General features: G+C 56.2%; 1 protein-coding gene across 1 annotated transcript in view; it reads left to right on the forward strand.

Moving 5' to 3' along the window:
- Window positions 1-10,678: 10,678 nt before the first annotated feature.
- ADCY3 (adenylate cyclase 3) overlaps window positions 10,679-27,311 on the forward strand; it is a gene marked incomplete at its 3' end in the record, with an annotated part of 48,440 nt that continues 31,807 nt past the window's right edge. The window contains exon 1 of the mRNA XM_084901425.1: window positions 10,679-11,510. Coding sequence (XP_084757551.1) covers window positions 10,824-11,510 — 687 coding nt within the window. The 5' untranslated portion in view covers window positions 10,679-10,823. The remainder of the gene's footprint in view (window positions 11,511-27,311) is intronic.

Below are 27,311 nucleotides of genomic sequence, written 5' to 3' on the forward strand. Positions count from 1 at the left end.
ACTGAACTTCTGTATCCAACTCAAAATGCTTTCTCCTCTGACTCTGTCTAGGTCCAAGTGCATGTAGTGGGTTTTCTGTTCAGAGGGCAGGGGCCTCCCAGTGTCGTCTCCTTGGCAGACAGAGACCTGTCTTTGCAATCTTTGTGTCTTCGGTGCTGAGTAAAGGCATAGTAAGCATTTGATAAATGAAAGAATGAATGACCTCTTTGCTGAACTGTGAAATAGACTGGAGCTCCTTTAACCACATAATTCCTAATAGGTTATATATCACAGAACAACTGAATGTTGATTTTTTTTTTTTTTTTTTTTTAAAGAGAGCCGGAGAGTAAGAATATAAGAAAAGTGTGGGTGCCCTCAGCATCCAAATATGCTGCTCAATACCAATCAAGTCTTGGTGTAATTTTCTTGGTGTAATTTGTGTATTTCCCTGGTTTATAGAAGTTCCCCGGGAAAATAACATGAGAATCAGGCCTGGTGTTTGACGGGCATCAGAGCCAACACCGTTGATGGCCTGTCCAGCAGCCATGGCTCCCTTCTTCCTTTGCTGGCCGAGCCCTGATGTGGCCCAGGCGTCCATCCCTCCACTGTGGGCTCAGTGGTCAGTCTGAGCGGTGGAAGCCGTTCACAGGGGTGCCAGTCCTATTGCCAGTGGTTGGTTTGGAAGTGGGCATGTGACTCCTTTCTAGCCCAAGATGCACAGTGGGCATTCCTCTAGGGAGCTCTGGGGAGAAGCTCGGTGTGGAGGAAGCTGCTCCCTCCTGTGGGGCAGTGCCTCAAGGTGTGGCCCATCTCACAGTTGCCGGCAGGACACGGCCCACCGAAGAAGAGACGGCAGAAATGGGAGGCAGCATGGACCGAAAGGTGGCTTTGAGCCACTGAATGACTCACCGTAGGCCAGTCCCAGCCAGAGGTGGGCTGTCGAGGCAGCACCGTTCTCTACGGCTAAAGCACCCTGAGTTGAGCTCGGGGTTCCTGGAGACAGAAGTCAGCGCAGCTGCCAAACACATCTCCAGCCCCTCCCCCGAGAGATGCTGAGCACTCCATTTGCAGTTTATTAAGGAAAAGTTCTGTGTGTTGTTACACGCTTTCCCCCTGGGAGGGGTAAGTCACTGGGCTTTTAGCACCGTAGAATTTATTCATTTATTCCCAAGCATCCCTTCCTCCATTAAGCAGGTAAGTGCCTTTCCTGTCAGTCATTCTGCTGTAAGCTGGGATCACAAATGAGGAACAATGAGCGTCCATTTATAGCTAACATGTCAGTCCTCCTCCCCAAAGTGATTTTAATGCAATTATTTTCATTTAAAGGCATATTTGAACTTAGACTTGGTTTTTAGAAATAATTCCCACTTACAGCTCCATTAATGCAGAATTGTGAGCCAGATGAAAAGTCTCCGGCACTCTCCAGGTCACATGACCTCTGGGAGGCTTTTATCAAGAGAAGCAAAGAAATAGGGACCCTTAATCTGCCTCTGCCTGATGGAAGGCGGGGGGGGGGGGGGGGGGGGGGGAGGGACTAGGGAAAGCGGAGCTGGGAGGGAAGCAGACCTGCTCACGGCTCCGCCAGCGCGAGAAAGAGCAGAGGGCTCCTGGCCAGCAGAGACTGACTCAACCAGGCCACGGCTAAAAATAGCAGAGCAGGATGCTGGGGGTTTTAGAGTTGAGCTGAAGGAAGAAGGAAGACCACAGGCATCTCTTAGGAGGTGAAACTGTGCACTTGCTTCTGGGGGAGAATTCCCACGGCAGCCAAAGGGGTCGGGGGCTGGATGAGTCCTCTGAGCCTAGTGCAGCTCCATGTCTCGTTCCTTGCTGCTGGAACAACGGAGCTGTCTTGTTCATGAGGCTGGGGGGATGGGGGAGGAGCAGGGGAACCACAGGAGGGTGTTCCTTCTATAGCTTCCTCTCCCATAAATTAATGCAGGCCTTCCTGTCCACGCACGCGTGAGGCTGGCAGGTAGCGTGGCGCTGCGGGCCTCGGGCTGTCACAGGAAGGGCTAGAGCCCCGCACCGGAGAGCCTGATGCTGGGGTCCGGGGGCTTCTCCGCTGGGAGGAGAGCCGCCCCTGGCTTCCCATCGGGCAGGGCTGTGCGTGTAAAGCCGGAGAGACATCCATCCGAGAAGGAGGAGGGCGAGAGACCCACGTGCTGAAACCCGCCCAAACCCATTTCACCGGACGATGGTCAATAGAGCAGGGAAACCGTGTTAAAGCGAAAGGGGATTTTTTTTTTTTTTTAAAGGACCAAGTTCTCGTCTGGTTTTGAGAAAGCTTACCGTGCGAACGTTCTACCGAAGAGAACGCTTTCAGAAAGGGGCCTGGCTGTGCCCGGCGCCCCCCGGGTGGCACAGCAGGGTTGGGAAAGGGATGGCGACGTGGGTAGCTCATTGATCCCGCCACCACGTGGGCAGTAAGCAGAGGTGAGCAGTGCTAACTCGACCCCTATGCCACAGGTGCCGCCCCGGAGCCCGCCACGCCTGCTGCGAGGAGGCTGGGGGTCTGACGGCACAAAGCCTGGGCATCGGGCCGGGCCAGGCATATGGGGCACACTGGGCAGTGCCTGCGGATCCTTGGGCAAGTTATGAACCTAGATTCGGTTTTCTCATCCGTAAAATAGACACGACAGTTCTCCTTACACTGTAGGGGATCTCGTGAAGAGTATCCTGGATGCTGGGGGTTTTAGAGTTGAGCTGAAGGAAGAAGGAAGACCACAGGCATCTCTTAGGAGGTGAAACTGTGCACTTGCTTCTGGGGGAGAATTCCCACGGCAGCCAAAGGGGTCGGGGGCTGGATGAGTCCTCTGAGCCTAGTGCAGCTCCATGTCTCGTTCCTTGCTGCTGGAACAACGGAGCTGTCTTGTTCATGAGGCTGGGGGGATGGGGGAGGAGCAGGGGAACCACAGGAGGGTGTTCCTTCTATAGCTTCCTCTCCCATAAGATCTCAGAGGCCTCTTTCTCTAAAACAAAACTAACACCTTTTCACAGACTTTTAAGATGCTTTACAGTCTCTAGGTTTAGTTGCTAGTGCCATTCAGTGCCGGCTTTACGATAAGAAACATCCGGGGAAGGTTTGCCCGGGAGGAATGAGCTACCTGGGTGCTCGCTCCTCTCAGCTCCGCCTGGACCTCCGGTCAGGAGCCCGCGTGTGACAGGCGGAGGAACACGCGCGCCCCGTCCCCGCAGCGGCAGCCTGGTCTGCAGAGGCGGTGACTCTTGCCTCACTTGGCAAAGGGATTTTGCAAATGTGATTACGGACCTTGAGATGCGGAGCTTACCCCTGTGGGTCCAATCTAACCGCGTGGGTCATTAACGTTAGAAAGCTTCTCCCAGCTGTGGTCAGAGGGAGACACGGGGCAACCTCAGAGTCCGAGACGTCCCCGTGCTGGTTCTGAGACGGAGAAGGGGCCACAAGCCAAGGGCTGTGGGCGGCCTTGGGAAGCCGGAGAAGGTAAGGGGGAGGGATCTCCCCGAGAATCTGCAGGAGAGAGCAAAGCCCTGCCGATGCTTCGCCTCTAGCCCAGCGAGGCCCAGGGGGGACCCCGGGTTTTCGAACTGAGATCACCTGTCCGGTTCAGCCCCTGTTGGGGGGAATCTGGTAGGGCAGCCATAGAGAGGAAGACGCTTCCGGTGCACCAGCATGGGCTCCGCACTGGGGAACCTCTCCTCGCCGCCGCCGCCGCAGGCCGGGAGAGGCTTGTTAGCGCGCGGCCCCGCGGCGCCTCTTCCCGGAGGGCCCCGGCTCCAGCGCGTTTGGAAGCGTGACTTTTCCGTGGAGGCTTCAGGGTTACTCAGCACTCACCCGTTGCCTCAGCTCCATGGGCGTGTCTCCCTCTCCCAACGCTGACCCGTCTGGGCTGGAGCAGAACGGTGATCCAGCCTCAGCCCCGACACCCAGGCTGCCCGCTGTCCGTGAGGCCCGGAGCCCGAGACGCAGTGTGCCCGCCCGGAGAAGCAGTAACTGACCGGGGAGCTTCCCGGGGTTCCTGCCGGAGCCCCTGGAGCCCCCCTCTCCCTCTTCCTGGCCGTGAGGTCCGGAGGGAGCAAGTTTCCTCCGGTCTCTGAGCCCTTTCTCCTCACCTGTCAAATGGGGACATCAACAAAAGGAAAGGGAGAACACCAGCCGCAGTGCCTGGAGGCAGGACCCCACGGAAACGGGCACTGCTCACATGGCCATTACCACCACCAGGCGCACCGGGGGGCCTGGGCCCGCTCCCGAGGAGCCTGGCTCCGGGAGGCACAGACCCAGAAACCCGCCCCACCCAGGAAGGCCTTGTGCCTGCCCTGTGCCCTCGGGCAGCGAGCTGGGCAGGCGCCTGTGCAGATGGCAGAGCAGCTGGGCACTGGCAGGGGGCAGGAGGCCTGAGCTGGACCTGCATCGGCAGGGCAGTGTGGCTGTGCTGTGTGTGTGCAGACGCTCACACTCATCACACATGCTCACACATTGCTCACCCGCTTATGTACCTGCACAGTGATTGCACACATGCTCAGCCACACACGCTCACACTCACATGCACGCTCCCACTTTGCACACACAAACATACACACACAACACTCTCACAAACTCACATATAATCTCACACATACTGACAATTCCATGCCTCCCCGCTCCCCGTTCTGTGCTTAGACACACACAGGCAGACACACATGTGGAGGCCGAGGCAGGATGACCCTAACATGGAGGCAGAGGCACCGAGAGACACAGCGATGGGCAAGGAGAGACGGTGGGAGACAGGCTGATGCCATCGGAGAGGGAAATGGCAGGGGAATCAGTAGAGGCTCCCTGCTGCGACCACAGAGAGGGCCCCGGGGAGATGGCACCCAGCGTGGCGGCTGCGGGTCAGAACCAGCCAGGTGCCCGGGGACCAGCCGAGAGCTGGGCAGTGGGCTCCGTCCGGGGCCAGTGCTGTCCTCACACCACAAGGAGGTCAGGGAGGGAGTCATTTGTCCGAGGCCCCGCGTAGCTTCCCGCCCAGCACACGGGTGTTTTCTCACCGGGGAGGGCCCGCTTTCTCCCGCACGCACGTCTCTCTCCTCCGGGACACCACCCACACCGCCGAGCGGGTGGAGCTGAAGGGCTCTGGATGGCACCCCCCCAGCCCGCCTGCTACTCTGTCGCTGCTGCAGGAACACCCGGAGGCAGCTGGCCTCTCTGCACTGAGTCTCTGCTTCCTGCCAGGGCCCCCTGAGGCTGGCACACACCTGGGAGTGCTGGGCAGGGGACACCCCAACTGGGGACCCTTACCCGATGGAGGAGGGGAGTCGGTGGGTGAACACGCCCCTCTTCCAGCTCCAGAGGACAATCCGGAGGGAACCCTAGCGGGTTTGGCTCAGTGGATGGCGCGTTGGCCTGTGGACTGAAGGGTCCCCCATTCCATCCCTGTCAAGGGCACATGCCCGGGTTGTGGATTCCCCAGTAGGGGGCGTGCAGAAGGCAACAGCCAATCCGTGACTCTCTCTCTCCAATGTTTATATCCTTCTCTCTCTTTGTGATATCAATAAAAATATATTTTTAAAATAATCCTGAGGTGCCTTCTCCAGGGCTCCTTGGAGCGATGGCTCCCCATCGTCCACAGCAGTGACGCAGGGTGTCACACCTATTTCCTGCCTCCTTTCCCCGGAGCCCCGGGCCCCATAAACCACCTGCGGGCGCCCCGGGCGCAGGCTCTGTTTTCAGCCAAGGCCCCAGATGGGCTCTGGCTGGGCTCAGCCCCTGGGGAGCCAGCCATCTCCTCTCCTCCCCCCTCTCCTCCCCTCGCTTTCCCCAGGACACCAGGCCTCTGCTCCGTCTATTGTTTGCTGGCTTCAAGAGCCACCACATCTCCCCAGGGGGCAAATCACTCTTGTTTATCCAGCGATGGGCAATTCTCTGCAAAAAAAGATGCCTTCAGCATAGGGGCAAATCACTCTTGTTTATCCAGCGATGGGCAATTCTCTGCAAAAAAAAGATGCCTTCAGCATAGAGGCCTCCTGTCCTAGCGGATCCTGGGATGGGGGTGGGGTGGGGAAGCCCTCATCATAGGCAAGTCAGTCACGGTCTCAGGTTGTGCAGGTACACGCATGTGTGTGGGTACGTGGGTGTGTATGTGTATGTGTGTGCTTTAAAGATAGATTTACTGTGTCTTTGGTTGGAAAAGCAATGCATGCCCATCGTCCAGATTGCAACAATATAGAACGTGTAGCTTGAAAGCTGAGGGCACCTCCCACCCTTTTCCCTGAATGTGGTTGTTTCCGATGGTCTCTGGACCAGGACACTTTCGGCATCCATCAGTAAGGCCTGATGCCGCCCTCAGGGACAGCGTACAGAGTGGCGTTTCTTCCCAGGGCGATCATCGATTCATTCAACGACTGTCTGAGTACTTATTAGGAGCCCGTACTGGAGGGGCAGCTGTGAGGGAGGGCCGTGAGGCTCGAGGCCGGCCGCTGTCTCCGGCGAGTTGCATGTTCCTGGTCTCCTCTGTGGGCAGCTCTCTCGCTGGAGTCTTTACCCAACAGCCTCTGGGTAAAGGCCCCGGGGGCGGGAGAGGGGGGTTAGCAGCTGTCCCGAGGGGCTTCCCACATCCACAGTAAGGGCTGTGCCCACACCCAGAATGCAGAGCTGGATGGGGATGTGCTGTGGGCTTCCCTGCTGTCGAGCCTTTGTCAGGAGCTCCAGTCCCCTGACCAGACCCTTCCCTCCGACCCCGAAAGGCCCCGTTTGGGGTCTCTGCGGCCACCTGCACACAGCGGCCTGGTGCTCTGGCGGAGCTGGCAGGTGTCCTGAGGGCAGGGGCTGGTCTTCCCTGACGCCGGGCCAGGCTGGCACCCACTGTGTGCTCTCAGCGCACGTCTGCCGAACAGGTGCCCACGGCACAGGAGGAGGCTGTGGAAGGGTGGGAGTGGGGCAGAGAGGCCAGTAGTCAGGGCAGGGATCAGGGCTTTTAGCAGGGGTATCTCTGTGTGGCGCCCCCTTCACAGTGGGGAGGAGCACTGGGGGCACGGGTGATGGCAGAAGGCCCAGCAGGAAGTCCACAGGGCCAGGAGCTAAGGGTTGGCTTATGTGACTGGAAAGGGGAGGGACTCACAGAGGGACCATGTGGGTGGCCCTTGTGCCAAAGCAGGCCAAACAGTATTTATCAGCTCTTTTCTTTCTTTTTCCTCTTTCTTTCTTTCTTCCTTTCTTTCTTTCTTATTTGTTATTGTCTAAGTTTTACATAAGTCTCTTTTTTCCCCAATTGACTCTCCCTGCCCCCCCTCACCCCAGCCATTCCCACCCTGGGCAAGTCACTACTGCCCCAGTGTCTGTGTCCATGGTTATGCTAATATGCATGCATACAAGTCCTGTGGTTGCTCTCTAACCACCGCCCCCCCCCCCCATCATTTGTCTCTGGATCTATTCTTGTTCATCAAATTATGTTGATCATTATATCCCACATATGAGTGAGACCATGTGATAGTTGTCTTTCTCCGATTGGTTTATTTCGCTTAGCATGATGCTCTCCAGTTCCATCCATGCTGTTGCAAATGGTAGAAGTTCCTTCCTTTTTACCGCAGCAAGTATTCCATTGTGTACATGTGCCACAGTTTTCTAATCCACTCATCTGCTGATGAGTACTCAGGTTGTTTCCAAATCTTAGCGATGGTGAATTGTGCTGCTAATAACACAGGGGTGCATATATCCTTTCTGATTGGTGTTTCTTTTATTTTAAAAAAATATATTTTATTGATTTTTTACAGAGAAGAAGAGAGAGGGAGGGATAGAGAGCTAGAAACATCGATGAGAGAGAGTCCTCAATCAGCTGTCTCTTGCACACCCCCTACTGGGGATGTGCCTGCAATCAAGGTACATGCCCTTGACCGGAATCGAACCAGGGACCTTTCAGTTCTCAAGCTGATGCTCTATCCATTGAGCCAAACCGGTTTCGGCCTGATTGGTGTTTCTGGTTTCTTGGGATATAGTCCTAGAAGTGGGATTACTGGGTCAAATGGGAGTTCCATTTTTAACGTTTTGAGGAAACTCCACACTGTTCTCCACAGTGGCTGCACCAGTCTGCATTCCCACCAGCAGTGCATGAAAGTTCCTTTTTCTCCACATCCTCACCAGCACCTGTCGTTTATTGATGACAGCCATTCTGACAGGTGTGAGATGGTATCTTGTTATTTTGATTTGCATCTCTCGGATTATTAGTGACTTTGAGCATGTTTTCATGCGCTTCTTAGTTTCTATATGTCCTCTTTTGAAAAGCATCTATTTAGGTCCTTTGCCCACTTTTTTGATTGGATCGTTTGTCTTCCTTCTGTTACGTTGTATGAGTTCTCAGTAAATTTTGGAGATAAAACCCTTATCTGAAAAATCATTAGCCAATGTGTTCTCCCATGCAGTGGGCGGCTCTCTTTTTATTAATACAGGTCCCTTCGTTACACACAAGAATCATGCCTCCTTTAACTTCAAAATGGATGTTTGGATACATTCAGACAATGGAAAGAGTGTGCTTTCTTTAATTCTCCTCCTCCTAGATCTGATGTGAGGTCCCCTCACTTTTAGAATCAAAGCCCAGACAAGCTGGAGCGGAGGTGGGCAGCTTTTCAGAATCAGTATGAGGGACTGACAGGAACAGCTGTGACAGGATCCATTCTCCGATGACTCCATTGGGAGCTGATGCCCAGGCTCTGGAACAGGACTCATGGATGGCACCTGGGAGCTCCAGGAGGCAGCTCCATCTGGGGCCTGGATGGCTGAGTTCCTGTCGGACCCATTTCCTCTGCCCTCCCCAGGGGAGCCCATCCCCTAAAATCCTCAGCAATCCCTTCCCCTTCCCACATGCTTTTATTCCCAAACCACCCATCTGCTCCTCTCCCTTCCTCTGAATCCCTAACGCCCGCGGTGGACGAGGTGTTCCGTCCAGTCCAAGGTCAGCCATTTATACCAAGATGTAAGAGACTGATAGGCGTAACCGCTTGCACGTGAGATTTTATTTTTTAAATTATTTTTATTTATTTTTAAAAAAATACATATTTTATTTACTTTTTACAGAGAGGAAAGGAGAGGGATAGAGAGTTAGAAACATCGACCAGCTGCCTCCTGCACACTCCCCACCGGGATGTGCCCGCAACCAAGGCACATGCCCTTGCCCGGAATCGAACCTGGGACCTCTGGGTCCGCAGGCCGACGCTCTATCCACTGAGCCTCACCGGCTAGGGCGGCACTTGAGATTTTAAATGGGAGTTTGTCCATTCCAACACATCCTCTCGAACAGGTGGGATGTGCACGGCGGCTCTCTCCCAGGTCCACGTGCCCACCGGCCCCTCCTACCCCCGCGCGTCCGGGGCCGGAGCAGCTGCGGCCCTTGGGCGGCGGAAGGCGCGGCCCCTCGCCCGGCGCTCGGGCCGCCGGAGGGGCGGGGACACGGCCCGGCCCGCCCGGCCCGGAGCGCCCCAAACCTCAGCCCGGCCTCCGCGCGCCGGAAGGAAGCCGCCGCGGAGGAGGGGGCCCCGGGGGCGTCTCACCTGCCGCAGGGCCCCTCCCGGCTCTCCTCTCCCGGCGCCGGGCCGCGGGGGCGGGAGGCGCCCCCATCCCTCTGCCCACGCAGCAGCGCCGCCCGCCCGCCGCCCGGTCCGGGGCGCGGGGCCCCTCGGACCCCCCGCCCCGCCCCGCGCGCCTCCCCCTCCCCAGTCCCTGCGCGGGGCCCGGCCCGGAGCCCGGAGCCTCACCGCCCCCCGACTCCCGGACGGCCTCGCCGAGAGGGCGGCGTCTGAGGGGAGGAGGAGGAGGAGGAGGAGAAGCGGGAGGAGGGTGGGGCGCCGCCCGCCTCCGGGGGCTGGAGCGCGCGTGGCCCCGGCGCCGCCGCGCCGCGGGGACTCGGCTGGCACCGCTCGGCGCGGGCGGCGGAGGATGCAGGCGGGCTGCCCCGGCCTCGGCCCGCGCTCCCGCCGGGAGGGCCCCGCGTGCGCCCCAAGCCGCGCCGCCGCCGCCGCCTCGGTGCCGAGAGGGTAGGGGCCGCCCGCTGCCCCGCGCACGCCCGCCCTGGTCCCGGGCGCCCCGGGCTTCCCAGCCCCGGCGCCCCCCACCCCCGCGGCCGGGCGCCGTGGACACTGACGGCGGGGGAGCCGCGCTGCGGCCGGGGTGCGGGGCCGTGGCGCTGGCCGGGCGGCGCGGCCCCGCGGGGAGCAGCCCCCGGGCGCGCTGAGCCTCCCGCTCGGAGCCCCGCACAGGTGAGCGCGCCGGGGAGGGTGGGAGGCGGCCTTCCGGGGGCGCACGGGCCGGAGGGGGCGGCGGCGCGGGGGCCGGGGGCTGGGGGAGAGGAGGTAAACAGAGGGCGGGTTCAGGGATCCCCGGGGCGGGCGGCCCGGCTTCCGTCTGGCGCGCTGTGCCCACGGCGTGGGCCTGGAGGAGGCTTAGGTGAGCAAGTCTGGGACCCAGAGAGGAGAGATCACGGGGGAGGGAGAGGCGGGGTGCGAGGGATGCAGTGGGGGCCGGGGCTCTGCGAGCAAAGGCAGGAACCAGTGTCGGGGCGGCCAGTGCGTACGGAGGAGCGTGTGGTCCGTGGTGGCAGGAGCGTGGCGGGCTGGGGGAGACCTGGCTCCGCAGCCTCGGGGCACTGGAGTGGGCTGGGCGGGTCGCAGGGAAAGCCCAGGCCGGGGGAGTGGGGACAGGGTTGCGGGTAAGAGCTGCTCCACTTCGGAGGTGTCCTTTGCTCCAGATGACCGGCGCAGCCTGTGCCCTGGAGACCCGTCCTGCGCCCGCGCGGAGGTGACCGGCGCTCCGCCTCCCCCGGGCCCTAGAGCCCCGCCAGGCGGTGGCCCGTCCAGAGAGAGAGGAGAACCCGCAGGCCGAGCCCCGCCAGACGCCAGCCAGGATGCCCAGGCACCGGCAGGGCTCCTCCGAGCCCGAGCAGCCCTCCGCCGCCGAGCCCTCGGCCAGCCTGCCCTCGGACCCCGACCCCCGCCGCGCCGGCCGCACCCACGAGGTGTCCGTGCGGAGCGCGGGCGCCTGCCTCTGCCTGCCCGGCTGGCTGCGGCCCACCTTCGTGCCCGAGTCCCTGGAGGGCCTCTACCAGACCTACTTCCGGCGGCAGCGCCACGAGACGCTGCTGGTGCTGGTGGTGTTCGCCGCGCTCTTCGCCGGCCACGCGCTGGCCGTGTGCGCCGCCGCCTTCTCGGCGGACCGCCTGGCCCCGCTGGCCGCCGCGGGCGCCGGGCTGCTGCTGGACGTGCTCCTGTTCGTGCTGTGCCGGAAGGGGCTGCTGCCCAGCCTGGTCACCCGCAGGGCCGTGCCCTACCTGCTGTGGCTGCTCATCTCCGCGCAGATCTTCGCCCACCTGGGCCTCAGCGTGCCCGCCGGCGCCCACGCCGCCAGCGACACGGTGGGCTGGCAGGCCTTCTTCGTCTTCTCCTTCTTCATCACGCTGCCCCTGGGCCTCAGCCCCATCGTGGTCCTCTCCGTGGTGTCCTGTGCGGCGCACACGCTCGTGTTGGGGGTCACCGTGGCCCAGCAGCAGCAGCGGCAGCTGGACAGGCTGAAGGGGATGCAGCTGCTGAGGGAGGTGAGTTGGGCCTTCTCGCCTCCGGGTGTCGCCCTGGGCTTCCCCTGCCCACTGGGCTTGCAGCCCTGGTGGCCCCTGTTTCAAAGGTGGGGGAGGTGGGGTCATGGTTCCCTTTGCCCTTTTGTCAAAATGTGCCCTGGGTGGCACCCCTACCTCCCCTTCTCTCAGCCACCTGTGCAGGAAGTACCTCCTCTCTCCCTCTTTTTTTAAAAAAATATATTGTATTGATTTTTCACAGAGAGGAAGGGAAAGGGATAGATAGCTAGAAACGTCGATGAGAGAGAAGCATCGACCAGCTGTACACCCCCCATTGGGGATGTGCCCGCAACCAATGTACTACATGCCCTTGACAGGAATCGAACCTGGGACCTTACAGTCCGCAGACCGAGGCTCTATCCACTGAGCCAGACTGGTTTCGGCCGGACCTCCTCTCTTTGAACCCCTGGCCGTGCACCAGATTTGGGCCCGAGGGACTGAAGGCTGTCGGGACATTGGTCTCAGGGCCACTGGGCCACCTGTGCCCAGCTCACGTGGGCGGCCCGGTCTCGAGGCAGCGCTGTCCTGGCTGCACTCTCGTTGACCTTCGTCAGGAGGGCCTTGCCCCCGGGCTTCTTGGGCAAGTGACTGACTCGTGTGGCCTTGGCATCCCTCTGCCAAGTGGCCGGTGCCTGCCAGCGCGTGTGGCTGCTGTCGAGGTCCAGGGGAATGCGGGTGAAAGTGTGAGTCCCTGGGAGATGGGGGGAAGGCAGGCGTGATTGTCACAGGCCCCAGGTCTGCCACTGGGGCCCAGGGTCCCTCGAGCAGTTGGATGATCGGAGGCTTGGGGTGGGGACACAGGCGGGGGACAGTGGTGCCAGCCACGGCGGTGGAGCCTCCTGCTGGAAGGGTGGGCATGTGGCCCCCGCTAACTGCCGTGTCCACGGGTTCCGCGGCCCGGCTACGTGCGGAGGGGCCGCAGAGCCCGGCCTGCCGAGTTTATCACCCGTTACCCACCTGGGCCGGCTCAGCACTCAGCGTCGATGAGTTCGTTCTTCAGCTGTGAGCCCCGCCTGCTGCCTCACGGGCCCGAAGTGACCTGCCCCGGGCCACGTGGCTGGGGGTGGCAGTGACCCGGCCGGAGTGTCCCCTTCTCGTCCCGCCTCTCAGTTCCGTCCCCCTGCTCTCACACCGCCGCCTCCGTCTCAGCCGAGGCCGTTAGCATTGCCTCCTGGGGCTGAGGGCTGCGTCTCCAGGTGCCCAGCGGGGCCGTCGTGGTTGATGCAAGAACCCTGTGGGGCCGTCCCACGGCTGCCGCCCTGGTTGGAGGAAAATACCGGTTTTTCTCGGGGTTAACGTTCTCCTCGTTCTTGGACGGATGTTCTTCCCGGGTCCCATCACGGCTCATGGCCGCGTGGTGCCTCTCGATTCTGCAGGCGCACGTGGACAGGCCCCCGGGTTTGCTGCCCGGGACATGTGCGTGTCAGGGGACAGGCTGCCCGCACTGCCCTGGCTGCCGGGCTGGGGACGCGGCCGGTGCCTCTGCCGGCGGAGGCCCCGGGGCAGCTTCTGGGGGGGAGGGTGCGAGCAGCGGGGGCTCTGAGTGCTCGGGCTGACGCGCGGCCTGGACCGCAGGCCCGTCGCCCGGTCCCCTCCGCCCGGCCCGGGGCAGCAGGGTGTCCCGGATGCAGCTCTGCTTGTCCGTGAGGGAGCGAAACAGAAAGTCTTCCCCATCGGAGCCCAGACTCCGGACCCAGGGTTGCTGCGTGTCCTGTGGGGGTTGCTAAGAAACAAAACCCAAACAGACGAGGAAACAGAAAAAAAGATAGAAAACTAAGTAAATCCAGAATAACCACGTTCGCATCCCAGGAGAGCGGGGCCCGGACAGGGCGGCAGCGCCCGGCGGGAGCTCCGAGGAGGGAAGGGGAGTTTGGAGCCTGGGATACGGAGCGCGGGAGGCCCCGGCCTTCAGTGGGCTGCGCTCCAGAAGTATCTGAGTCATTTGTTTGGGACGAATCTGACTTTCCAAAAGGTGCCTGGGTTCCCAGGCCCCCTCATACACACACACACCGTCCCCCTGGGCACATGAACCCCCCCCACCCCGGGGTGGGGGCACCATCAGGGTAGAAGGGGGTGGGGCCGGAGGATGGGGACTTCGGAAGGGGGTGGCCAGAAACCCCGCCCCCATCAGGGGAACTCCGGGAACTTCTCCAGGTGCCAGCACCTCCTCTCCTCTCTCCTGCCTGCAGGCTCCCCGTTTCTGTCTCTCCTCCCATCACCTGTGGGCTCCGGCCAGGGACTTCCTCCTGGGTCAGTGGGGATGAGCCAAGGCTCACAGTTAGAAGTAGACAGTGGCCTAACCGGTGTGGCTCAGTGGATAGAGCGTCGGCCTGTGGACTGAAAGGTCTTGGGTTTGATTCTGGTCAAGGGCATGTACCTGGGTTGCGGGCACATCCCCAGTAGGGGGTGTGCAGGAGGCAGCTGGTCGATGTCCCTCATCGATGTTTCTAACTCCTTCTCCCTCTCCCTTCTCTCTGTAACAAATCAATAGAATATATATATATATATATATATATATATATATATATATATATATATATATTTTTTTTTAAGAAGTAGACTGGGTTTCCGGGGTTCAGGGCCCAGGCTGTCTTCCTCTGCACCCTCCAGCCCCCCTCCACACTGGGCTTTGTGGGAGGAATCCCGAGAGGCCCGGAGCCCCAGGCGGCCTGACACAGAGCCAGGCCATACAGCGGCCTGGGCTCTTTGCGGGGCGGGCAGGTGGGCTCCACAGCGAGCAGAGGAAGAGCGGGGTGGTGTGGGAGGTGGGGCGGGGGTGTTGCCGGGGCTGTATTACTGAATGAGTGAAGGTTACTGAGCAACTGGTCTGGGCCTTGCAGCGGGCAGGGCCTGGGATGAAGGGGCCAGACGGTGACCGTCGGAGGCTGTGGTGGAGGAGAGCATGGCCTGGGGCTGGGGTACTGGGAGCTCGGAGGACAGGAGGGCTGAGCTGCCGCGGGCAGGGTTTCCCCACATCCCTCCCCGTGCCTGGGTCCTGGCACCACCAGCTTGCCCTTAACTGCCACCAGCTGCGCCTTGGGTGAGGTGAGGTGGCAGCTGGGAGAAGAGGGTGGGAGGGGTTTGAGGGCAGGACCAGGCAGCAGCAATGGGAGCGGATGAAGGGGAAGATGGGGGTGGGGAGCACTCCTGTGGCCGCTCCTGAGACACCCCCATGTGCCCATGTTCCCGTTAGGTTCTCTCCCAGGGCCGAGTCTGGGCAAGTTAGGGGTAGGGACCCCCTGAAAAACACAGCTTTACGTTACAGCAGAGAGGCCGAGGGGTGTCCCGGGGAGTGTGCGCAGAATCCACGGGAGGGGGGTTCGGGGCCCAGCGTGAGGGAGCAGCCTGGTGGTGGAGGGAGCACCCAGGCCTGTCGCAGCCCCTGCTGCCCGCCGGCTCTCCCTGGTCCCCGGCGGCGTGTGATGGCGGATGGGCCATTGGGCGCAACAGGCAGCCCGGTCCGCTGGCGTTTGCACCCTGGTTCTTGTCGGGGGTGGGAACGGAAGACCAGGGGAGGGGGGTGGGGCGGGGCCGGGGCGTCGGGTGGGGGGCTGGCTGCTCATGGGTCTATAGGTGAGCAAGGGCACGGGGGGGGGGGGGGGGGCGGGTAATGTGTAGAGAGGCCCCTTGCAAACCTAGAGAACTACCCAAACGCCAGGCATTTGCCTCTCTGCTGCCTTTTCGACTTAACACACCACCTCTGACCTTCGCTCTGTGAATGAATCAGACCAAGCTCATTTACTGTCCTTTCTCTCACCTCTGTGTGTGGAGCCAGCTGGCTCTTTGCTTTTTCTCATTTTGAACGCATTATTTTATTTTTATTATTATTTTTACAGAGAGGAAGAGAGAGGGATAGAGAGTTAGAAACATTGATGAGAGAGAATCATCGACCAGCTGCCTGCTGCACACCCCCTACCGGGGATGTGCCCGCAACCAAGGTTCATGTCCTTGACCGGAATCGAACCTGGGACCTTTCAGTCCGCAGGCCGACGCTCTATCCGCTGAGCCAAACCCTGGTCAGGGCTTGACCGCATTCTTTTAAAGACTGCTCTCCGTGATGAAACGCTTCACGGTGTTGCAGACGCTTTGGGAACGAGAGGGAAAACGCAGTGCAGTCCCGCCGTGACCATGTTTTTGTGCGGTGTGTTCCGTTCTTCCGTTCTCGTCTTTCCTACGGAAGATTTCACAAGGCCCCAGGCATCGCCCCTACGTCCCTTCCTTCGCGTGAGAGCACAGGCGTTTTGCGTTTTGAATTAGTCTTCCCAGCCCCCATTCCTAACGCTGCGTCTGACACTGGCTAGGAGTGCTGTAGTGAAGCGTTCCTTGTCTGTGGGACGTTGGGTTACTCTCAGGCACTCACCGTAGGGTTTCCTTATTTCCTGCAGCCCCAGCAGGCACCCCGGTGCTCTCCTCCCTTCCCTCCTGGCCACGGGCTGTCTGGCGCCTCTTCCTCCTCCGATCGCTGCTGCTTCCAGCAGAACTTGCGGTCCCTGAGCGATCGGCTTTCATCAGCAGCGAGACCGTCCCGTTGCGTCCCCCTTTGCTCTCTTCGGGAACGTTTTCTTGGTTGCAAACAAAATGAAAATGAAAATGACATGTTTCCGAGCAAATCCCACCCCACGCCGGAGCCCCGTTTGAAACCCCCGGGTGAGAGGCCTGGATTTGAACTTGGCGAGATCGCCATGGCTGTGGTTTGTTGGTCCCAGTGAATGTAATGGTGCCAGCTGAGTGGGATCTGGGTGGGTAAGGCCTGCCCCAGCTCCGCGGGGGCTCCTCGGCTGCCCTGGCAGGCTGAGTGTTCCGCCCAAAGGGACGGGAGTGGATGTGTGGGCCGTGCGTCCTTTGTTGCGGATCGAGGGGACCGGAGGGCTGTGCGCTGTGTCCCCTGCTCCTGGGTGGCCGCCTCTGTTCCTTTCCTCCAGGGCTGGCGGCGCACCCCTCCCGACCCTCGTCGCTGGGTTCGGGACGGACGGGATCGTGGGGCTCACAGTCCGCCTTGCAGGCAGCGCGACGGCTTCTCATGGAACCTCCGCACGGCTGCCTGTCCTCTGTCCTCCGCCTCCGTTTCCTAGGGGCTGGGAGCTCCCTCTTCAGAATAGCCTACCTGGTCTGTAGTGCGTTCACACCAGCGACAGATAACATTGTTGATGTAGGTCTTGAAGGCATTTCTTATCTCTGTCACCTCGCTTAGCCCTCGTGCCTGTCTCGGGAGTGGAAGTTCCTGACTCGGGCAGGAGGGAGAGGAGGGTCACGCAGTAGAAACGCAGGCGGCTGGTCTCAAGTCCGCCGTCCAGACCTCCGTGCAGGGAAGGGCCTCCTGTGTGGTGAGGTTGGGAGAGGCAGTCGGTCAGTTCATGCGAGAAGTTACATTATTGTGGTCCCACAGCATGTGGGTAGAAACGCACGGAACTGTAATGCCCCGGAGAATGGATTCTACTGGACGTGAAAGGGACTAGGAACCAAATGCCAGATGATGGTGCATGAATGGCCTCGAGACAGGGCAGGGAGAGCTGTGGTACCTCAGACTTCCTGTGGGTCCCGGGTGGAGGTGGGGGCGGGCTGGGATGGGCACAGAGGAACATTTGGGGGGGGGGGGTGGACATATTCCGTATGGTGATTGTGGGAAGTAGTCATACAGCTGTATACATTTGTCAGTACTCATCTAAACAGACACATTAAATGGGTGCTTTGAATTGTGTGTACACTATAACGCCACCAAGTAGATTTTTTAAAAAGGTCAGTAAAACCTGGGAATCACACAAAGAACCTCACATACGCATGTACATTTATATGCATTTCCGATAGATAGCTTTTTCTAACCGGAAGTCTTTAGCTGCAGTCATTCACTTACGTTTTCTGAGGGGACGGCTCTGTGCCCGCGCGTGGATGCCCCGTGCCCCGGTGGCCTTCTTCTGAGTTAGGATGTGCTCCCTGTCATTTCCAGTGTCCTTCGGTGGAGGGAGAATTAAAAGTTGCTTGGAAATAATCTGGGTCTGGAATCCTAGATTTTTATGACTCTTCTTGATAATTTTTCACTGTTGCCTTGCCCACTGCTAAGTCAACAGTAGTTTCTTCTAGCTACATAAATTTAGCAGCAATCCCCAAAATGTTAATTCTACTTAGAAATAACAACTGTCCTCTTGCACTCATAATTTATCTGTTAAGGCCCTATTTAATTGAATGATGTAAATATAATACCAAGAAAAAAACAACTGATGCAGCAGGGTTGGGACTTAAACACAGCTGACTCTTGGGAAAACATTCCGAAGCTGGAGCAGAAACGCAGGAGGGTCCTGCAGAGGCCCCGCCAGCTGTGTGCGTACGGCCAGTGGGCGGGCAGAGAGAGCGAGGGCCAGAGGCCTTGGCTGAGCTGGAATATCGGTGCCGAGGGCTTCAGAGCTGTCCTGTGCTCCTGCCCCTTCCACTTAAGCCCCTTCCTGCTGCTCCTCAACAAACCCTTCTCGGTAATCACCATGGTTTTCCCTAACTCTTGAGAGGCAGTAGACTGGTCTGAGAGAGAAGATCCTTGCAGGGTATTTCCCCTGGCTCAGAATACTTGACTTAATCTGCCGTGTGGCTCATTTTTCCCTTTGGAAAAAGAAGAGATGCTTCCTGACTCACTTCTTCATAGCATACTGTGTGTTCAACTTCTCCTTCTGGAACGTGTCCCAAGGCACAGTTTGACGTAATGATTACTCTTATCCCCATCACAGCGACAACAGGGTCCGGTGTCTTCCTCCTGGGTCTGAGGGTGGGGCTCATCCAAGATGACCCAGAGGACATCCGCAAGCCTCAGGGGGCCACTGGGACACACAAGACCTCTGAGAGTTCATGGAAGTACCATCACTCTGCTACAGTTAGAAAAGGCCTGGAGGAGGCAGTACTGAGCTAGGCCATGAGGGGCGGATTTTGAACACTAAATTGGTAGGGAAGGGACACACGGGGATTGCTGGTGAGCAGTGATTTGGGGGATGAACTTATGAGAACCTTGGACTGGAGAATTGGGTGTGTGAGACAGTAAGAGAGAAGTCCGGAAGGTGATTTGTGGATCTGAAACAGAGGACCTAGAAAGCTTTCTGAGATAGCTTTGACTACATGTTGTAGGCGTTGGGGAGCAGTGGAGTCCCAGAAGAATAGAGAACACAGAAAACATATTTATAATAATAGTGATGGGGAAATTCCCAAATTTGATGAAAATTATAAGCCCCACAGTTCAAGAAGCTCAATATAGCTCAGATAAAAAGAATCACACCGCCGAAACCGGTTTGGCTCAATAGATAGAGCGTCAGCTTGGGGACTGAAGGGACCCGGGTTCGATTCCCGTCAAGGGCATGTACCTTGGTTGCGGGCATATCCCCAGTAGGGGGTGTGCAAGAGGCAGCTGATCCATGACTCTCTCTCATCGATGTTTCTAGCTCTATATCTCTCTCCCTTCCTCTCTGTACAAAATCAATAAAATATATTTAAAAAAAAAAAAAAAAAGAATCACACCAAGACACATCATAATTAGATTGCTTACTACTAGTAATTAAGAGAAACTCATAAAAATCGGGGGGGGATGGGGAGGACACATTACATAGAGAGGGACAAAAATAAGAATGACCCAGATGTCTGGTCAGAAATTATCCGAGGAAGAACACAGTAGAACAGGAAAAATAAAAATAGTCTAGAATTTTATACCCAACAGAAATATACTTCAGTAAGTGAAGGTGAGATAGACTTTTTTATAGACAAACTAAAGTTGAGAGAATTATCAGCAGACCTGAACTACAAAAAGTATTAGATGTTGAGAGCAAAAATATGAACAACATACTATAGTTTATAACATAGAAGCAAAATATATAATAATAGAACAAGGGAAGGGGGAGATATGAAAGTATACTATCATAATGTTTTATACTATATGTAAAAATAACATTTGAAATAGTCTTGAAATGGGGAGCAGTGGAGTCCCAGAAGAACAGAGAACACAGTATATAAATTATGATAGTATACTTAGACAATCTCTCTTCCTTTCTGAAATCAATAAAAAAATTTTTAAAAAAGATTCAAAATATAAGAAGCCAAAGCTGATATAACTAAAAGGAAGAATAGACAAGTTATGATTATGTTTAAAGATTACAATATTCTTTTCTCAGTTATTGGTAAAACTAATAGACAAATTAGTAAGTATATAGAACATTGAACAACCTGAACAACCACCTTGACCAAAGTGATATTTATAGAACCTTCCATCCAACAACTATAGAATGCACATTCTTTTCTTTTTTTAATGTATTTTTATTGATTTCAGGGGTGGGGGTTGGGGGGAGAGAAACATCAATGAAGAGAGAGAAATCATTGATTGGCTGCCTCTTGCACGTTTCCCACCAGGGATCAAACCTGCAACCTGAACACGTGCCCTGACTGGGAATCAAACCGTGATCTCCTCAATCATAGATTGATGCTCAACCACTGAGCCACATGGGCAGGGCCAGAATGCCCATTCTTTTCTAGTGCATTGAAATGTTTATGAAGGCACACAGTATGCTGGGCCATAACACAAGATTCCATACATTAAGAAATTATTGAAATCATTCGAAGTATGATGGGTTGAAATACAAATTAACAGATATGTTTTGAAAAATCCACAAATATGTGGAAATTAAAACATGACTACACAAAAAATGGATCAACACAAATCATAAGACACATTAAAAAATGTGTTGAATTACATGAAAATTAAAACAACGTAAAAATTTGTGGGATGTAAGCAAAGCAGTACTATGAGGGAAATTTATAGCATCAGAAAGGTTTAAAATGAATGATTTATGATTCCACCATAAGTAAGTAAAGTAGAAGAATTAAATTCAGAGTAAGAAGTAGGAGGTAATTTACGAGGTGTACTGGTTAATAATGTGAATTTTTTCCAATAGATGGAGTCACACGTATGTTGATATATATGCGATTTGATATGTATGCTATTTTGTTGTATTGAAAGCAAACTTCAGAACTTCATATGTCAAATTTGCTGAAAATGTTAACATCATAGATTTTTTTACGCTTAAAAATGTTGAATTTTGTGCCAAAAAAGCATTTTCGGGAAGTTTTAATCATTATATTGAAGAAAAAGTTATCGTCGTATACTTCGAGAAGCTTATGGTGAACATGTTTCATCTCAAGATACTTGTGAATGCTGGTTTAAATGCTTTAAAGGTGATGATTTCGATGTGAAAGACAAAGAATGTCCAGGTCAACTGAAAAGGTTTGAAGACCAACAATTACAAGCATTATTGGATGAAGATGTGTGTCAAACTCAAAAACAACTTTGAGAAAGTTTAAACGTTGCTTAACAAACAATTTCCAATCATTTATAAGCAATGGAAAAGATTTTAAAGGAAGGAAAATGGGTGCCACATCAACTGAACGAAAGACAAGCGGAAAACCGAAAACTCGTCAGTAAAATGTTGCTTCAATAGCATGAAAGAAAGTCTTTTTTTAAAATTTTATTTTTTTATTAAATTATCTGTGTACCTATTTTACCATTGCCCCCCCCCTCCAATACATACCCACCCTCCCCAGAGTTTTGTGTCCATTGGTTGTACTTATATGCAGAAAGTTTTTTTTTACATCAAATAATAACTGGCCATGTAAAGTTGATTTATTTTGAGAATTCCAAATGCACAAAATCATGGGTTGATCCAGATCAACTGTCAACATTGACTCCAAGGCCAAATCGCTTGGAAAGAAGACAATGCTCTGTTTGGTGGCATCAGGAAGGTGCGGTGTATTATGAGCTTCTAAAACCAGGTGAAACCATTAATACCGATCGCTGCCGACAACAAATAATCAATTTGAACCACGCTTTGATTGTGAACTGATCAGAATGGGCCAGAAGACATGGCAAAGTAATTTTGCTTCATGATGACGTCCCATCACACACTACAAAACCAGTTAAAGACACGTTAAAAGATCTTGCCTGGGGGGAGCATTATCTCAATCCATTGAGGTTTTGCTTCCCGGCATATGTCGACAGTTTTGGCTCAAACTCATTACAAAATTCTTAAAAAAAAAAAAAAAAAAAAAAAAAAAAAAAATCGTGCCTGGGAAGTATGAACCCTCCCGCCGTATTCACCAGACCTTGCTCCTTCAGATGACCGCTCGTTCTGATTGATGGCACACGCACTTCCTGAGCAGCACTTCAAAACGTACGAAGAAGTGGAAAATTGGGTCTCTGAATGGTTTGCCTCAAAACAAGAAAAGTTCTACTTGGACAGTACCCACCAGTTACCTGAAGATGGGGAAATGTGTAGCTAGCGATGGACATTACTTTGAATAAAGCACTTTTGAGGTTTCTCTTGAAATTGTTTTCTTTGATTACAAAATCTGCATTATTAACTGGTACACCTAGACTATACTGATAAAAGCCTTGGGGATGATCAGGTCAGCAGGGGAGGGCAGTTGGGGGCAATCAGGCTGGCAAGAGAGCAGTTAGGGGGCAATCAGGCAGACAAGCAGGTGAGTGGTTAGGAGCCAGCGGTCCCGGATTGTAAGAGGGATATCCTACTGCCCATTTACGGGATTGGGCCTAAACTGGCAGTCGGATATCCACCAAGGGGCCCCAGATTGGAGAGGGTGCAGAACAGGCTGAGGGACACCCCTCCCCATGCATCAATTTTGTGTACTAGGCCACTAGTATATATATAAAAGCCTAAGCAACCAGCCGACTGGCCAGTACTTATGATGCGTACTGGCCACCAGGGGGCAGACGCCCAATGCAGAAGCTGCCAAGCTGCAGTCATTTGGCAGCGGTGGTTCTTGGGTGATGCACCCAGAACCAGAGAGGAGGGAGGGAACGCCACCCAAGAATTGCCCTCTCACAATCCAGAACTCCTTGGGGATGTTAGAGAGCCGATTTTGGCCTGATCCCCACAGGCCAGGCCGAGGGACCCCACCAGTACACAAATCCATGCACTGGGCTTCTCTTAAAAAATAAGAATGGGCCGAAGCCGGTTTGGCTCAGTGGTAGAGCGTCGGTCTGTGGACTGAAGGGTCCCAGGTTCGATTCCGGTCAAGGGCATATACATTGGTTGCGGGCACATCCCTGGTAGGGGGTGTGCAAGAGGCAGCTGGTCGATGTTTCTCTCTCATTGACGTTTCTAGCTCGCTCGCTCTCTCTCTCTCTCTCTCTCTCTCTCCCTTCCTCTCTGTAAAAAATCAATAAAATATATATTAAAAAAAAAGGAAAAAAAAAAAAGAATGGAAAATAGCGAACAATGAATAAAGAAAAATCAGTGAATCCGTAGCTGGTTTTTAAATTCAGTAAAATGAATAAGTATAGCTAGGTGATCAGAGACATGAGAGAGGACACAAATTACAGAAGCCAGAATGGAAGTGGGAGCACGACCACAGGTCCTACGAACATGAACAGAATAGTAAAAAAATGTTACAAACCACTGTATGCCCACACATTTGACAACTTAGACAAACTGGGCACATTACCTGAGGCTCAGGGGTGGCGGGGTTGCCGCCTGGCAGGAGGGAGTTTCTGTGAAGGGTCCCCAGGTCAGCTGTGGCTGGGGGCGGGGGGAGAGAGGGGGACCCGTCCAAGAGCGAGGAATAATAGGAATTCTCACAGTTCTTTGTAAAGAGATTCCCTACAGGAAGGTTATAAGGCAAAAAGGAGGAACCAGAAATGGTGCTCAGTCCCCCTCTCAGAGGGGAGCCACTGTTGGCCCGTCAGTGTTTCTGCTCCTGCGCTATTTCCTTTCTAGGAAAAGGAGGGCAGGGTGGGGCATGCTTGCCTGGTGCCCTCAAAGACTCCAGACCCATGGAGTTGGCATTTCCGTGTTCTCTCTCTCCCCTCGCGCTCTCCCTCCTGGCCGCCTCCCTCCATCGTCATTCCTCCGCTCGGGCCTCCCTGGTGCCTGCCGTGTGCCACGAGGGTGCGGAGCGCCGGGGACACGCGGTGACCGGCACAGGCCTTGTCCCTGCGGAGCGTACAGCGTGAACGGGCAGACACATCTGTTCCGCTTGAAGGCAAACACTTTTAAGCGTTTAAAAATAGTAATGCAAACATGGACTTCCTCGGCCTGGGAGGCAAAGCCCCACGCACTAGCAAGGTGAGAGGGAGGCTCTGCCCTGTACTCGTAAGAGACCGAGGCCTCTGCCTGTGTGGGCTGCTTGTGTGCCGAGAGGTTTGCCGGCACCCGGATGAGGATGTGAACTTGGCCTTCTGGACGGCCGGCAGCTGTGGAGGCATCCGAGCAGGAGGTGGAACTTGCAGAAAGATCCTTTTGGACGATGAATGTGGTACCAGGGTGGGGTGGAGGACCAGAGAGGGAGGAGAGGGCTGAGTCTGTGCCCGGCCCTGGGGGGAGGGCGGAGGGCTGGGGCCAGGAAGTGGCCAGAGGAGGAGAGAGGAGGCGGAAGACCAGGAGGCATTTGTCCAGAAAGAAGAGCGGTGGAGTGAAGGACCCCCTGGAGGTGCCGCAGGAGCACGGGAGACGGGGAGATGGGGTGGCACTGGCTCAGGCGCCCCGTACCTCTTTGCCCAGGACGCAGGGCTGGGCGGGCGCTGTAGCAGTTGGCTGGGAGCCCTCGTGAGCTGAGGCCCGCCCTCGCTGGCAGAGGTGGACCTTCAGGTCGGGGCTGGGGTTCCCCACTGACCCCTGGCTGCACCCTGGAGTTCCCTGGGAGCTTCTTTAACTGTGTCAGTGCTGCTGGCATCACTGTTTTGGGGGGCTGCCTGGGCATAGCTTCCGGTGAGTCTAGGGTGCAGCCCTTAGTCTAAGGGTTAGAGACTCCTGAGTAGGGTGAGGGAGCACCCCAGGGGGCGCTGGGGCAGGCAGTTGTGGCTGAAAAGCTGAATCCAGGATGGAGCTTGCCAGGGCTGTGGAGGTGCTCCTGCGGCACCTCCAGGGGGTCCTTCTCTCCACCCGCTCCTCTCTCTGTGCCTGTGACTAAGGTAGTAAGTACCTTGTGAGGACGGTCTCTGGCGGCCGGTCCTCCCAGGCCTGTCCCTCTGACTGTGAAACGTGCCAGCTTCCCCAAGGGCCAGGCGAGGAGGGCAGTAAGAGGAGGGTTGGGACAATGACAAGGAAACTTGGAAAATGACTTAAAATCTAAAGTAAAAATCAGGGAACTGGATTAAATGCAGGACGGTGAAGCGGCAGTCATGGGTGGAGGACAGTGGGTGTGGCTTTGAGTGTGGAAGAGAGGCTGGCCAGACAAGAAGAGAATAATGAGGAGGTGTGGCCGAAGATGTGGAGATTATGAGAAAGGGAAAGAGAAGGAATGGACAGAGACCCCATAGGCCCTGGGCCCAGAGACGACCTAAAGCAGTGGTCACGGTGGGGGGTAAAGAGCCAGGCAGGTTGGAGGATCTTGGCTTTGTCTTTTTATTTTTATTTTTTAATATATTTTACTGATTTTTTTACAGAGAGGAAGGGAGAGGGATAGAGAGCTAGAAACATCGATGAGAGAAACATTGACCAGCTGCCTCCTGCACCCCCCCCCCCACCGGTACATGCCCTTGACTGGAATCGAACCCGGGACCCTTCAGTCCACAGGCCGACGCTCTATCCACTGAGCCAAACCGGTTTTGGCTTGGCTTTGTCTTCATATTGATGACAGCCCCTAGAATGGAGGTTCCTGGGTCCCCAAAGCAGGTGGGCCCAGAAGTCTCCCTTCCTCACCTGTTCCCCTCGGACGTCCGAGCTCCCGGCTAAGAGACAGCAGACAGGGAAGCAGCAGCTCGGGACTCGGGGCTGGAGAGAAAGCCGGGTCCCGGGCTGGCCTGAGAGGCCGCAGAGGAGGGCTGGAGGCATCATCCCTGGGAAGCAACAGGGGAGGGGAGGAAGGGGACTGGGTCCCTGAGGGGAAAGGAAGCACCCTCCAGGGTCAGAGGAGAGGGACACCGGCTTGTCCCACAGCCAAGCGTCTGCACAAAGTTTCACTCTCAAGATCTGAGGCGTTTGGGACTGAGGCGGGGCGGCGGGGCCTCGGCCTGCTCTGTTCGGTGGGTGCACCCGGGCGGGCTTTGGCGTTTGTGTGCTGTCAGTGATCTTCCTTCCCGTGTGTGTGTGTGTGTGTGTGTGTGTGATGGGAATATTCCTGGAATTCTGAAGAATTCTGAAGATTCCTGGAATTCTGCACATGCTCCTCTAACTCGCGGCCACTCCGTTTGTCGTCAAATTCATTTCAAAGACAGCTCCTGAAAGGCAGGATCTGTGCCCTCAGTGCAAGGAGAAGACCCGAGAGGCAGTATGGGGCCCTGCTGTCACCGTGGCCACGCCCACAAGCACACAATTCACTCTTTCTTGCCTTTCCTTCGTTTGACACTGGCCGTTGGTTTGGAATTGGTGTAAGTTTCCTTGACCGTCCAGAATCCTGACGTGAAAATGGATGTGCGAAGGCCCACAGCTGTGCGTCCGGCCCAGGCGGGCTCCCCGTTGGGGGCCTCTGCCAGCAGGCCCCGCCCCCCAGAATCACACGGGGCTCCCTCTGTGGGTTTTTTTTTTTTAATATATTTTATTGATTTTACACAGAGAGGAATTGAGAGGGACAGAGAGTTAGAAACGTCAATGAGAGAGAAACATCGACCAGCTGCCTCTTGCACACCCCTACCAGGGATGTGCCTGCAACCAACGTACATGCCCCTGACCAGAATCGAACCCGGGACCTTTCCGTCTGCAGGCCGACGCTCTATCCACTGAGCCACACCGGTCTCGGCGGGGCTCCCTCTGTTCCCGGCGGCTTCTCGGTCCCCAGGAGATGGGAGCCCCGTGAGGTCCCCTCTCACTCTCCGGACTGCGAGTGGAGCCCTCCTCGCGCTGAAGCCTCGGGAGGGTTGGGTCTTACAAACACGGTGAAACGTTGTTAAAGAGGGTCCTTGGAGTAGAACTGGACTCATCAGCCCGGAGAAAGAGGCCGAGGTGACTGGCGGATGGGGTCACATCGGGAAGAGAAGACACACAGCCGTGGCCGGTGTTCTCTGCCTCCGAGCCACAGGGGACGGGGCTGGGGGGCCTCGGAAGAGCTTTGTGGTTATTAACCGTCTGGCTCAGCGGTCGGCAAACTCATTAGCTCACAGAGCCAAATAGCAGCAGCACCACGATGGACATTTCTTCGGAGAGCCACATTCTTTAAACTTCTCCTAACGCCGCTTCTTCAAAAAAGACTCACCACAGGTGGCTCGAGAGCCGCGGTTTGCCGACCACGGGTCTGGGCTGGCAGACCCTTTGAAGGCTCCGGTGGAAGCAGTGGGCTGGCTTCCGTGCGCCGCCTTCAGGGCTGGGAGGGGGTGAGGACACGGGGCTCAGAGAGGCTGAGCGCTGGCTCTGCCGCCCGCCTGCGGTGGGGGTGAGGTCCGTGTGGCCGCACAGCCCGGCCTGTCCCCGCGATCACAGCTGTGGGGACCCCCGGAGGCTCGGGCTGGGCTTCCTGGGGGGGCGGGGGGAGGCGGGCTGCCGACCGAGGTGCCATCTCCCCTGCTGCTTCCCGCACCTTGGAGATTTTTTCCAAAACACCTCCGCGCGCGTTAATGAACAGACGTCAGCGAGGCCGTCCCGGCAGCTGAGATCCCGAGGTCCCCGAGGGCGGCCGACATGGACGCAGAACGCCAGGGCAGAAAGCCTTCTCTCTCCCCCGACCCCTCTCCCCGGTTCTGGAGCGTTCTGGAATGTTCTGGAACCCGCAGGCCGGAGCGATCCCACAGCGGGAGGTCAGCCCAGGCCCTGGAGCCATGGCCGGCCTCCCTCCGAGGGTGACTTCCATCTCGCAGCC

The sequence above is a fragment of the Pipistrellus hanaki genome (assembly GCF_964339955.1).
Source record: "Pipistrellus hanaki genome assembly, chromosome: 12".
NCBI lineage: Eukaryota > Metazoa > Chordata > Mammalia > Chiroptera > Vespertilionidae > Pipistrellus > Pipistrellus hanaki.